This window comes from Falco rusticolus, chromosome 11, assembly GCF_015220075.1.
Source record: "Falco rusticolus isolate bFalRus1 chromosome 11, bFalRus1.pri, whole genome shotgun sequence".
Taxonomy (NCBI): domain Eukaryota; kingdom Metazoa; phylum Chordata; class Aves; order Falconiformes; family Falconidae; genus Falco; species Falco rusticolus.
The window spans coordinates 31,437,953-31,452,837 of NC_051197.1; the positions used below are offsets into that span (position 1 = coordinate 31,437,953).

At 39.0% G+C, this 14,885-nt stretch overlaps 1 protein-coding gene across 5 annotated transcripts in view; it reads left to right on the forward strand.

The window, feature by feature from the left end:
- Positions 1 to 14,885, forward strand: part of SWT1 (SWT1 RNA endoribonuclease homolog) — a 43,968-nt gene that overhangs the window by 16,219 nt on the left and 12,864 nt on the right. For all 5 annotated transcript variants that reach the window (XM_037403944.1, XM_037403943.1, XM_037403946.1 and 2 more), the window contains 3 exons: positions 641 to 786; positions 2,144 to 2,352; positions 4,012 to 4,140. In XM_037403944.1, coding sequence (XP_037259841.1) covers positions 641 to 786; positions 2,144 to 2,352; positions 4,012 to 4,140 — 484 coding nt within the window. The remainder of the gene's footprint in view (positions 1 to 640; positions 787 to 2,143; positions 2,353 to 4,011; positions 4,141 to 14,885) is intronic.

Sequence of the window (14,885 nt, forward strand, 5' to 3'; positions counted from 1 at the left end):
TGACACTATCAGACATGTAAGAATTCATTTCACATATCTTGCATACCTGCAAAAATCAGGGGAAAAACATTTTAATGAATTTATATACTAATGGTCAACAAAGTCTCTGAACCATTTTCAGAAAGCAAATAATCTTTCTCCCTCCTTAGCCACCATGTTATGTGTGGCCAAATGATCTGCATTTGCCAAATAAATTATGAAGGAGCAAAGGCTACTTAATGTGGTAGATGATGAGGTCAGGGTGGTGGGGTTTTTTTGGTTGGTTTGTTTGAGTTTTTTAAACAACAACAAAAAACCCCACCACTGTTTCATTTTATTTTAAAATGTCTCTAAGAATTCGATTGTAACAGATACACCTCTTCTGGGATATTGCTGTTCTGCAGAATTATTTTAGTTGTGCCAGTTGATCCTCTTACCAGATCCTGAGGTAAATCTGAAAGACTTCATTAAGTAGTAAGAAATCTTCACCTCTCACGTTTCTCTTGAAAATGGTTCAGAAGCACTAGATCCAACAGTCTCAAGGCTTTTTAGGTGCTTCAGTTAATCCAGATATTTGAGTATAAAATTTGCCTCCTACGATTGATGATGCCTAACATCTAATATTTTTTATTATTTTCCCATATTAATTTCTAAATACCAGATAAACCAGTTGACTCCTCAACAGTGCGTATCTTGCTCCAGGAATCCAAAAAATTATTCCATGCTTTCAGTTCAAGGTCAGACTACAATGGTGTACTTCCCCAGGCTTATGCTGAAGTGAATAGGCTATACCAAACACTTACGGAGGTAAGGGGAGCTTTAGGAGTACCTAAGGGCTTGTGAACTCGCTCCATGTTCCTATTACAAATCTGCTTGGATTTCTAAATTATTCCCATAATTTTAACAAATTATTGCAGGCAATGTTGTTTTCAAAATTAAGAGCTCCTAAATTTAACATATTTTCATGTAGCAATTATCTGCCTTTACATATATGCTTGGTAGTCGCTCCCCCCCGCTTTTTTTTTTTCCTAATATAAATGTGTTAGTATTGGGAGGGTGACTGAAAAACATTATTTAGCTGATTTCAGGAAAAAATCTTCATTTTCTACTGCTTTTATAGCTGATGGAAAAGAGCCTTAAGATTACAATTAAAATCATCATTCATACTTCTGACATTGATCCAATACTACTGTTCCTAGGTGTGCAGTTTCAGCTTTCATTGTCTTGGTAGCTCTGGTGCTACACATGGAGGGAGTTACTTATATCATGTGCTTTGTGATAGTTAATGGGGTTGTCCTGACACTTTCTTGTGTTCCAAGAAATATGTCTTCCCGCTCATCTCTTGAGTTGCTGTGGAAGAAGTTTCAGTGCCTTCGTTTATGGTTATTGTTAATTCCATATGAAATGGCATAAAAAATGGAATAATGAGCATGGATGACTTGAAATATTTCTCTGTATGGGAAAGAATACAGGTCAGAATATCTGTAACAAGTTCTTTTCAGTTTTGGAGAAAGTTGAAGGGGAAAGGAGGAAAAGAAGGTCAAGGAGAGGAAAGATGATCTGGGGAACCTTGGTTGTCTACTGTGCTGTAACCTCTGCGTGCATTGCTGTTCGCCACTTAGCCCGTGGTTTTGCGAATGGTGCTGCCGTAAGAAGCAGGCTTTCTGTCTGAAAACTTGCTTCCTCCTCTCCTTGTCCTGACAGGTGTTTGACTTCACCAAGAGCTGCCCTTATACAGACTAGTTTGTGCCAGATCCATTTCAGTTTAACCTGAACAAATTTTCTGAACCAGTTTACCGAATGAGTAGATGAATACTTTGTGCTGTTGCAGAGGAAAATACGCCATCAGTCATGGGATAGGGAGTAAGAGTAAGAAGTGGTTCTTGTTTATAGCAGCTCACCATGCTGGGAAGTTTGGCCTAGGGTTTCCCTTTGCTTTGGTTTCCTGTCTGTAGATATACCAACGTATACGTATAGAAGAAAGACTTGGTGACCAAGACCGAGAGATGCTTTAGATGCAGAGTCTGTAATAAAGATGGTTATGACTAGAAGAGTTCAGCCTTGCTTTTTTGAGCATTGCTTTAAAAACATGTAGAAGCGTTCAAGCTTTTTTAAGTTAGGAACCAAATACATTCATTATTTGTTTCCTAAACTGTTTTATAAGGTGAGGTCAGACAGTGAGCAGAATTTATCAGAAGACATTGCTGTTCATTCAGAAAACCCTGTATGTGAAAAAATGGAAGCAGTGACACCAAATCTACAAAACTCTGAAGAAAAAAAGTTACATCCAAGCTTTCATGTGGCTCAAGAAAACAGGCACCAGGAAATCTGGTCAGTCCTTGAAGGTGTATGGAATACAATAAACTTGTACAGGTATGGTATGCTAAGTTCAGAACTTCTACATAACCTTACATAATTTTCAAACACTTTTCCCCCCCTATTTTACAGAAGAACATATTAGTAATTATTCAAAGTTGACCCAAAAAGAAATAAAATCACACAACTTGTCAACAAAGAAGGTAGGAGCATGCAAATTTTTATGTGGATGCAGTCAGTGATATGTCCAGTCTGCTGCTCTATTTCTGGACAGTGGCTGAAATAAGTTGCCTTGGAGAATGGTGTTGAAAGCCCTGTAAGAGCCACACATGTGAGACACCCATGGAAATCTCATCTCTATCCATAAAAAGAAAGAGGCATTCAAGCTCTTATATTTTCTTGTGGTTATTTTCTTTCCAAATCCTTTGGAGGTATACTAGCTTATGCAAAATTTTAAACTTTTTTTTTAACTTCAATGAATTTTGTTATTAAGCAAAATCCTTCACTCTATAAAATCCAAATACAGAATCTAGTGATGAATTTTCTTTGTCATAAAACCTCAAAATTACAGGAAATTAAACTCCCTTCCATCTAGATGTTTTACCATTGTTTTTAGTTTGTTTATTTTTTGAAAAACTGCTTGAAAATCACAGATGCCATACATTTGGATACTACCACAAAATCTGAATAGATACTGTGTTTTCTTTTTGTAGTCTTAACTGAAATATTTTCAAAGGAAGGACTCTTTGAGTTATGTCAAGTACAGAGGAACCCCCCCCTTTTTTTGGTGATCCGTTAAGGATTCACCGAATAAACAGTGATAATAACTCTACCAATGCCATTTCTGCCCTGGCATTTGAATGTACTATAGAGCTGCTCCAGCATACTCCTCTTGGCTTACACCAGTGCAGATTAATTGGAATTGCAGCTGATTAGGAGTTGGCTTGGTGTGGTGGTCAGGTCAGCCAAAGATATGCACCAGAGAACAGTCTCAGTGTGTTCTCTCACTGCGATAGTAGTCCTGATCTTGAAGGTTTCACACAGGCATCAAGGAAAAACCAAGTTTACCGCTTGATAATGAAAATGCATCTGAACTGTTGGCGTTTGCCACCTGTTAGGGACCATGCTTTGAAAGGAGAATAACATTTTAGAATCAAAGGTCACTTCACATTCTTCTTGCTCGTGTCCAGAAAATACTACTCAGCTTGCATCTGTGGGGATAACGATTCATGAGTGCACTGCACTCATCGTCCTGATGCAACCATTGCAGGAAAGGTGTCAAGCCCATTCCAGTAAATCTGGAAAATCAAGCTGCTTAGAAAATTGATGGAAAGCATATTATTTTGCTTATTTAACCTAACAATTTGCTTCCAAGAGAGACTTACTCACGTGTACTCAGGTCATGCATGAAGAGACTGTTTCATTCTCAAGTGAAGTTTATTGTTAAATCTATTTAAGTCAAAGGTAATATACTGTTTTAGAATACAGTTGCCAAGGAAAACTTTAAGCAGAAAAGTACAATGGTAGGGCATGATCTTTGTACCATTTATCCTAGGACTATTTTAGATAATGTGGTTTTAATATAGGTTTACATTTGACCTTGGTTGTTTGTTTTTTTAGTAGTCAAAATATAGCCATACAGTGAGTTTCTCTGAATTCTGAAGATTTTTATTAACTTCTTTTCAATGTCTCTTCTTTGCTTCTTTTTAATGTTAGTATTGAAATTTTCCAAAAGTTGGACCCCAGCACAGTAACTGTGACTACAAAGTCTTCGTTTGAAGAAGCTTTTTTAGGTCTGCAGAAACTGTTGGTAGCGGTGAATGATATCCGTGAAGGAATTAGTAGGTAAGCATTTAAGGTAGTTACAAAAGCTAGTAACAGTCACCTAAAGTCAGAAGAGTCACTGAAATCTTTTGGTGCCAAAGTACAATTTATTATGTGTGCTTAGTTACATGATTCTTGGTAGCAAAAGAATAAGAAATTACTGCAGACATTCATATCTCCTGTAGTGAATGTTCTTTTTTATGACTTGGGATTTGTCTTCCAATATTTGATGATGAGCCGCTTGCCTCCGCTCAGAGTGTAACTGGAGCTATGACATGATTAACTAATACATTAGCTCTGATGGCAAGAACTTTGAATAATTCAGAAGTTGTTTTTTTTTCAAATGCAAGACCCACCAGATTTGGTGCAAATTTCTGATCTAGTGAAGGGCATAGAATTTTGGTCAAAACCTGTATGGCAGCCGTAATGTCATGTGAAGGGGCAGGGGGAGATTCCCTCAGCCCCAGGTGTTTGATCTGTCTTATCAGTGCCCCAGGAAAGCAGAGACCCTTGTGCCCAACCAGGCTGTTAGTGTCCCGTTACAGGGACCCTTCACTGAACAGTCCTGGACAAGGGCAATTTGACTGACTTGTTCAGGGAAACATGCCAGCAGCATCAGGGGGACCCCTCAGGGGCACTTCCCACTTCATCTGGGTGTGTTACCTGCTGCTGGCAACTGCTCGCGCCCATGAAGGATTAATACTAACGGACTAACGCTCTTCATTAATATAAAATCATGACAATATTAAAGTTCGTGATTGCTGGTGGTAGAGACTGCAAAAGCAAGCTTTAAATGATATACAACCAAACTACGTATAACTAAACTATCATCACTGACAACAGCTAGTGTGAGTTAGTTAGTAAGCATGCCCAAGGCAAAGTTCTTACCCAACAGGCGTCCCAGTGAGGGGAGGGGGCAGGTTCCGTCCGTCGACTGATCCCAGAAGTTAGGATGGAGTCTTGCCCTAACTTCTCCCCTCATCTGTCCACTTTTTACACTTTACAGTATATTGCATATTTATTCATCGTGCATAGGTTTGGTTACAAGTTTCTGGCTTCTAATGCAAATTACTACGCATCCTCAGAGCGCACTGCTGAAGTTCTCCACTAACTACGCATGCTCCTCAAGCGGGGTTTTGCCCTCGTTCGCAGGGGCTGTTTGAGTTGGAGGTTGTGATCTCCCACTATTATCTTTGTCCTATTTTCAACTAGTTTTCTGTTGATGTCAGTGGATTGCAACACCTTATCATCCTGTTTCCTCTTATAGCCAGAACTTTCCTCACTTGAAGGCTTCTTTCTGCATAACTTAGATAATGGTGTTCTTTTCACAGTCTGTTCTGTGTTTCTCATGCTCCCCAGGGCTGAGCACTGTGATGAGAAGTCCCTTCATTCGTAACAGCTTTAGAGTGGGTCATCTTGACCTAGCTTTGTGAACACTGAATCAGAGTTGGGTAATTCAGAGTTTAGATGACAATCCCCCCCTGCCCTGGACTTATTTCAATCCAGGACTAGTCCACTTCCATCACATTTAGGTGGAGCTTGAGTGACTGTAATCACACATATCATTGCTACCAACTGCTCCCGTGTGCCCAGTGAGGGGCAGTACTACCCTGGAGGCAGGTAACTTTGAGGTGGAGGTGTGCATTAGTATTACAGTGAGATTATTTCATCTGAGGCAAGTCGTTTCACCACAATGGCTGGCGCAGCCACGGACATCTCATGGATTCTTCATGAGACAACTGGTGTGCAGCTTATCAGCTGGGTGGTGCCATCAAGCTCCCGTTCCTGCAGGGAGCACAACAGAGCATGGCCGTGGTGTCTCCTCTCTGCTGCATCCTCTGTCACTCCTATCAGCACGTGCTGAGCTGGCAGGATGTGTTGGTTAGGGAATTGTGGTGATGTAGACTTCATGCATGCCAACCATCCTGAAGGCGAGAGCTATATTTTACTCTAAAAAAGCTTTCTGTAATACTATGCTTCTATTAGGACCCAATTTTTCTCTAATTCCCCCCCTCAAGGTGATTTTACCACTAGTAACAATGACAATCAATCAGCTGAAGTCTCAGTTTAGGAAGGACAATAATTCCCTCTGTCTTCCTTCTGCCTTTTTTTTTTTTAAGAGTACAGAATAATAAAAATGAAGCTTCAGAAAGAATAAGCTATCTCCTGTGTAGTCTTTAGCTTCGTCCTTTTGTTATAGTGATGAAGTTTATTCACTGGCAGGAACAGCTAGGAAGGTTGCTTTACATTGTCACTCTTGCAGTTGTGGAGTTCCTCAGTTTTTGAGGCGTATTTGTAGGAACTGGTTTGTAATTGTGGTTAAAGTTCCAGTAACTGCCGTAAGCATCCTAAAGTGCTAGAGGCCATGACTCTTGAGTGGCTGGAGCTATCTGATTTGGAAAAAAACACCACCACTTGGCACACTTTGTGTGGTACCGCTGCAGATAGGTTAGAAAGCTGTGAAATAGGTGCATCCAGATGCTGGGCCTTGCCTTGCACATTAACAATCTGCCTTTTAAGTAAACATTGAAGTGTGTTACATTTCTGTTGTAGGCTGTTACGGCTTTGTTAGAGGTTATCTAATCAGCATATAATTTGTTTCAAGAAGTGTTTTTTCTATCTTTCTGCTGTAGTGGTGAACTTTTAAACTTGGCAATGTTCATTACAACGTTTTATGAAGGATCACAGTCCTTACCCTATAGTCACAACAGTCCTGCCAAGCATGGATGTATGGTTATCCCTGTTGTAAAGTGTGAGTTCTGACCTGTCAAGGCACTTCAGAAGTCTGGAGCTCTGTCACTTGGGACTTGAGCTAGTTTCTATCTGTAACTGGTAGAATACTTTTTTTTTAATGATAGAATCATGCAGACATTTGCTTCACCTGTGACCACTCCCAAACAAGTTTTCATTGCTATTTTTTTTAAATGAAGGTCAGAAGAATATTTCTTTAATTAAAGGTCTTCAGTAAATGTGTTCTGTATTCCCAAACAAGCTTCAAGGTACACTCATGAGAAATAGCATGTTCACGTGAGCATAAAAGACCATCCCTGCATCAGTAGTATTATAGCTAAAGTTCTAGGTCTGATATTTTTCTGCACAGCACACTAATAGCAGGATAAATCCATTCAGAGAATCATTGTGCATCTTCCAAAATTAAATGGTCTAAATATGAATGTAGAAACAGAAAAATATAGGTAGAAGCGTGAGCTAGAGCAGCTTGGTGGTAATCAATTAATTTTCATTGCTGATTATTTTTTTCTCTAAAGTTGTTTTAATAAAGCAAGTTACTGCTAAACTTGGATTTTTCTTTCCAGTCCTAAAGTTTTTGCAAGAAATCCTGTGGTATTATTTTATATATGTGGTGGATGAGATTTAGCAGGCATATGATGCTTCAAGATCATTATTTCTGTGTTAGAGTTGATAATTAAAACATTTTGGCGATAACAGAAGACATTTTGTATTTCTTTTTGTGAAACCTACTTACCTCACATATTTCCCACTACGGCAGAACTCTTTAAAAATAAAAATGTGTCTAACATTGTAACAGAGAAATCTAATTTGCAAAAGATGTACTTTCCTGATTAGAGCCATTGGAGTATCTGAAGCAAAGAAACAGGATTCTGTCATTTGACTGTTTGAAACACAGAAGCTATTTTCTGTTCCAGGTGATTACCGTGACACTCAATAACACTGATGAAACGCTTTAAAAATGTCTTTCATACTTTTTAAGGTTTTTTTTCTACCACAAAACTGAAATACGCTATGTAGGCACCCAGGGTGAGCTCGGAGTGGAGTAATCTTCCCGCACGGTTGCATTTGGAAACTTGCCTGCTCTGAGTTTGTGCTGCACATCTGCAGCAGGTGGCATTGTGGAGCAAGAAATGCAGAGAGACTGGCCCATCAGCTCTTCTGGTTTAGTCTGGAGTGTGGGAATTTCAGTTAGTTTGAGACTTCTGAGTCGGAAGCCATATTTATGAATCATTGTAGGTTTATGTGTGTTACAGATCATTAAAACAAAAAGTCTGAAGTGTTCAAAGGTGAGAGGGAGGCTCATTTTGCCTAGGTTGCTCAGCCTTTCTAAAACTGAATTTTAGAGTACATTTCTTTTTCTTGATTTTTGAAAAAATACCTTTCAGTGACTTACAGTTAATCCAATGGTATGGTTGCAGAAAAGGAGACATCTGGAGAAATAGTGAAAAAGTTTTAGCTTGAATATTTGGAAGTAATACACCTTTTAGTGATAAAATACAAGTGTTTTCCATGTTACTTTCTATTCCTTGCTGTCCAGAACAAAGAAGAGAGAGTGTCTTGTGATAAAAGTTTGGAAGGTTTACAAGTAAGTTATATTGAAAGTTGAACCACATTAACAGTTCAGATTTTCAGATTGTTAAAAACAATTATAAAAGCACCGTCACACTTCTTGAGATAAAACGTGTGTAATGATACCCTTCCTCATCAAAAAAACAAAAACAAAACCCCAAAACAAAAACTACGTTAGTGGCACCACTACAGCTGTTCAGGCTTGGTGACCAGAACATGTTTATGACAAATATAGGCATTAAAAAAAGGAAAAAAAGCCTAAAATATCCCCAAACCAAAAAGAGCTGTTTCATGGAAGAGGTCTTACTAACAGCTTTTTGCATCTTACCCTATCTTTGTAATTTTTGCCAGACTATACAGATTTTTAATTTTATCTTTGCTTCTTCCTCTAACAACATTCATAGCGGAATGCATGCCATAAATGTTTAACAGCACTTCAGCTCTAAAATGAAGACAGTAACAAGTATGATTAGCAGCTGTGGACAACATACCTCCTCCTTTTGGCAGCAGGAATGTGTTTAAGCACATATGTGTTAGTTGTCTCATCAAATATAATTGATTCTTGCAGCAACTGATGTATCAGTGCGTTCTTGAGATACTCACTTAAAAAATGAGCATGAAACACCTTTCCACTTTTGACAGCAGTTTATTATATATGTTGATGTATGTTACATTGACTAGCAATGAACAAAGATTATTAAACCTCTGAAATTTATACTTCAGGTAAAATTCTAAAACCATGCTGGTTTAAAATAATTTTGGATTGAATAATATTTCTGACAGTTTTGAGTGGTCGTCTACATTTATGTTGTGTATTATTCATGTTGGGTATTATTTGGAACCAGTAAATTAGGGGACCTAATTTAAGGTCTTCTAAATCTTTAAAATAAATTATCTTTAAAAATATTTAAAATAATTTCTTGGGTTTCAAGTGGCTCTTTGAGGCAACAGAAGTATTTCTACAGCTCAGGGTTTTCAAGTTTGTGCCAAATCTTTCACCAGTTAGAAATTCTTCACTGATTCTGCTGGAAGATGTTCGGGCCCTTTGAAAGATCTTTGGTGAGAAGAGAGGTTTAAGTACTCACCACAGATAATTAACGCTTACAGATCTAAGAAGTGCGGAATGCCTTTCAAAGTATTACTGCTGGAGGGGTATATATACTTGCGGTATATGACTCTATACTTAAGTTACATCATAACTTGTCTCCACTTTCTGCATGCAGGATGTGTTTCTTTCTTAACCTGTTGAAATTACTGTGTGCACCGATGCCAGCAGAAGGCTGGAAGTACTTGTAGGTTTTCATGATCAGTCATCAGCTTATTTTGTGTCTTGCTGCTCTTCTATCTCCCCGTGAACACGCTGATTGGAATATTGGATACAGATAGTTTTCTTACCCTTTCAAAGACTTCAGCAGCAGCATTTAAATGTATCTGTAGGGGTTTACATTAGCCAACATTTTCCTTTGGCTAAATATAACTTCCGATTCAAAGGTTTACAGGCATCCCTAGATAATTTTTCATGTCTTCATGTTTCATGCCCATGTTACTTTTAGATAAGAAATCCTTCTGAACAGAAAAGAACAAGAAAGTTTAGCCTTTGGTGAATTGATAGATGAAAAATCAACCTAGAAACAACTGTTCATTAAGAAATAATTGTTTTGTTCGCATGCCAGCTTTAGAATCACTCACAACTTACAGCATATACTTTTAGATACAGTACTCATAAATATTTATAGCAATATAGTATCAGCTGTAAAAATATCTGTTACTTATTGCAGTAAGGAACTCGAATTCTGCTTTTCTATTATTTTACCTAAATGGAATTTCTCTCAAATTCCCAGTGATTTTGTTTGTTTGGAAAGCACCGATTTAGACAAGGTCTCCATAAACATTTGCAAATTAAAAGTATAGTTTTTAAAAATCTCAGTAGTGCAGGAGAGCATTACTGTATTAGAACTGATCATTGAATTTAATATTTTGGGATTAAACAATTTAAAATCACTTCTATAGTTTTACTAATTTAAAACCAGAATTCTACAGATGTAAAGAAACTGTTTCCACTTTATTCATCTGGTCAGTGGAGGAACTGAGATTTCTTTTACTTGGTGTTTTGTTAGAAAATTGTCTCCCTTCTCTTAGACTGCCATGGCATTTACTGATTTCTAATATTACTGATCATAAAGTCTCTAGATTGAGCTTTACTTTTAATCTTCCTCCACATGAAGTCTCCTTCCACAAATAAAATGGAGATGAACTCCCAGTTCAAAAGGTGTCGGACTTCCCTATTGCTAGTTGCTTGATTTTTATTTTTTTATTTATTTAGGTGAAACCTCCTATGTTCTTGATCCACTGAAGGAGAACAGTTAAATTACTTTAAATGTAAATTTCAGCCTCAGAGTGCTGGATGTTTTGCTGTTTTCCAAGGTAAACAGAATTTACTATGAATGAGAAACTGGTGTTGGAAATGCCACATTGAAACATTACACAACACGAGGGCATGGTGCCCTCTTCTTAGCGGCCGATCTGGGTGATGGTGCTACCCATCGGCTGTCTTTTGATCTCTGAGCAAGGTGTGTAACATAATTAGCCTAACTCACTGATTGTGAGCAAGAGGAGGATTTTAGAACCTCCATGAAGCCTTTTGACCACGCACAGTCAGACTGGTGCAGCTGGGAGCAGGCTTACAGTTGGATGAGCTGTAAGGCATCTTGTGGGGAGGTGTTGTGTGGAGGAACGTCCCTCCCATGGGGTCCACACTAATGTGGAAACATCCCCTTGTCACTAAGAAAACAACCACTTTACGTCAGTAATAGCATTTCCAAAGCTCATCTTTTTGTAGTATGGTATCCTTTAGTTTAATTATCATGTCTAATATCGTTGAAAATGTGCAGTATCTGACAAAAGGTTTTCTTCTAGTTCTAGCAGTTCCTTTCCTACATGGATTCTTTGCTATCTTGTCTTACATCTGAACTATCTGCAGACTTCTCTGCTGCCAAGGTCCAAATTTGTCCTTTACGCTCTGCCTATTTTCATGAGAGCTGTAAGAAATTAAGAGAGTTTCGAGACCTCTGTCTCTGTCAAATACTGCTGAAATTGGCCAGCACTTAATAAGGTGCTGGGCAGAGGTGGTGCTGTGGGTGCTGCTTAGGCCCTGTTGCTTTTAAACCAGCCTAAAAAAGCAGAAAAGTTTGAATAAATGAGTTAGTGCTGTAAAAGCCATGGTCCTTTCTGACCTTGTAAAGCTAGAGAATAGTCGTCTAGACAAACTGGCACTAGGATCTGACATCTGAAGTACTTCCACAATAGAAAAAAGCATGAACTTGACTTTGGTTTGGGAAAAATCCCCTTAATTTCCCAATATTGATGGTGAACAGAACTCTGGCGTGTGTTGATCATTGTAATACCAGTTTGAGCCCCTTGCTGCAGTGCACTGGAATGAGGCATTGTTAATAAACTGCGTAGGAGTTTTGGTTTTCCATTTCTCATATTTTTCCTTCCCTGATATTCTGACAGTGAGGTCAAATGGGGCTTTTTAGTGGATTAAGTTGACTTACATATAAAATCAAGTGTTAAATGCCTTTTTGATGAAGCACGTGAACTTATGAATTGGTTAATGCTTTATGACAGTCTTACCCATCTTATGCCACGAGCAATTACACAGAACTGTTAAAAGAGGAATGGCTCAGTGTGATAAATACAGAGGTTTGGCCAGATTTGGGAGTGATTACCACGTAGTCTCGTATGACTTTTATCCGTATGCTTTACTTGTCATTGCCCAGGATTTTAGTGTCTGTGAGCAGCTGGCAGGCTGACCTGCTTTCACTGCCAGATTGTCTTGTGGGTTGTTTGGGTGTTTTTCCTTCTATTTGATAAGTTAATTTTCTGATCCTTTCCAAGCAGCATTCCTTGTTGCCCGCATCTTCTCTATGTGCAAATGAGGAACAACCACATCATGAGCTATTTCCTATGCATTTCCAGTTTTGATTATTGTATCTTACATTCTGTGCATGCATTTTGCATCAGATGAGTGACAGGACAGTAGGTAAAGAGATGTTCTGAGGGGTTTGGGAAGCCCTATTGCTTATGAAATAAGGATCATTAAGTCTGACTCTTCTCCTTTCTCCCTTCTGCCCCAAGAACAGCTCACCTCTGTTTTGTAGCTGGTACCCATAGTCACTTTTTGTGTCTTTCGATGACGTGCTCTTCTCTACCTCATGTACTAAATATTTTCAGAAAACTGCATAGAACCATACTATAGCTTTTAGCTTGATCAATAAACTGCATTTTAGTGGCAATCCAGCTTTCCTGTCACCCAGCACGCTTGCCAACACCTCCTTAGAGCATGTTTGGATTAACTAAAAGTTGAAGTACCTAACGTGGGGTTGTTTGTTGTTTGGTTTTGCATGGCTGTGCTGATAGGAAAGGCAAAGTGATTCAGTGGATTTCCACCCTCTGCTTTTGAAATACATTTGATGTCATGTTGAGAGAGGAGAAGAAGCAGTGGTTAATAATGCAGTGCTCATGATACTGAGATTCAGATTGCTTGTTAGAGGAGTTTTATGTAAGAGTCCGTTTGCTTCATGTATTATTTATTTAGAGGGTGTTCTGTAGCTGGGGCAGACTCTTTTTCACTGAGGGACTTTGATGAAAAGGAGATCAGCTTGATTTAATGGAGTAATAGATGCAGAGTGAATGTGCATACAAACATGTCCAGATTTCCCAATGCACATCATCTCTTAAAATGTCTGTTTTCTGTCACACAGAATGGTGGCTACAGGAGATGAAAGGGACGTAAAGTGGTGACAGTAGCAGTGGTGTGGAATAACTTCTCTGCAGACAGGAATGTGTTACAGTTTTCTGCAGTAAAATATATTCCAAGGCTGGAGCTTGTATTCCAGTTCGTATTTAGTTGAAAACAGCAGTAAGCTTGTTTTATGAATGCTGACCTGTTAAGAATTTGTGGGGGAAGTTACGGTGCAAGCTCTTCTCTCACCAACTTCTCAGTACTCCGTGTGTAGCAATGGTTCTTGCTTGAAAATAACAAATGTCTTTTATTTGAAGATATTGTAAAGCTTTGAGCCAAATGTCAGACTTTTCCTTTTGTGTTATGAACGCAGAAGCAATTGTTGTCATAATCCAAGCAAGCACCATAAAATAAGTTACAGGATTTAACGTTAAGTTACTTGTATGCTTATTTACACATTTTACTTGTAGTGAGCTAAACCAATAGTGGTAGCTGTTCGCTAGTATGCTTTGGTCACCAGTAAAAAAATAAATATATTTTCCAATTTGATCCTGACAACTGAACACGGAGAGTGGTGAGGGTTATCTTATTGATTGCCTGAAGTGTGCAGTCTGGGAAGCATCAATGGAATAATTTGTAAGTCTGCAGCATCCTAACTGGTGTCAAGATTCAGATTCTCTAGTAATAGTTGAAAAGTGTGCCCTTCCGTAAGAAGAGACCTAATAACTGTGTATGTGGTGCTGGTGCTTTCTTGCTTATGTTTGTGGAGGGAAAGGAAATGTGGGTGGCGTGTTGGCTGCTTTCATACTCACAGTACAATTAAAGATCCATGCAAAACCAGGAGTTTAAAAATGACTGTGAAATTACAATCTAATGTGCTTTGAAAATAGGACTTTCCAACTGGTTTTCTTTAGATGTAGCCTTGCTAAGAAGGGTGGAGTGAAACGTGAAGTTTCTAGCCACTTCTCTGCCCTGGGAAGTTGGGACTCTGGTGGACAGCAGTAGCCATGTGGAGATGTGGTATAGTCAAAGGGAAAGGCAGCACCACTTAGTCCTGCCTTCTGCTCTGCTCTCGGGCTTTTCCTTCACCTTCTGTAGCTCATACATATATTTATCTTCCACAAAATCCAGGAGGCCATAATTACTGCAGGTCTTTCTCTCAGCAGCTGCCCTTTCCCCCCACCCTCTGTCCTTCTTCCAGAAAGCTTACCTGGCTGGCTTTTCCGCCAGCAGCTCAACTGTGGCAGCCGTCTCACTTAGCCAGCACCCTTGTGTATGTGTCCTGGGCACAGTAGGAAAAACAGTGATGAACATACTTTGCCCCAACGTACTGTGTAGCAACACGTAATGGCCTTCAGGTGAAGTTACCAGTGACATCTTTCCTTTTATGTTTTGTATGGTTCTGCATTCAGTTTTATGAAAACAGACATGGAAACTTTCCTCCTTTTTCCATGAAATAAAAGACAGAGTGGTACAAAATTCATCAGCAATAGAAATCACACTTTCCCAGGCTTGAGTATACTCTATTTATGTTGCAGATGACTGATGCGATAGCTAAAGCTGATGTATTGTCCCATGCAGACAGGGTTGCTGGCTAATGGCTACATGGAGCTGGTCGGTGGGAATCTTAGCTGTGATGCAATTCAGGCTGCCAAGATTCCCAGCGTTTCCGAGGATGCTTGCCAAATTGTCTCTGCTGGGG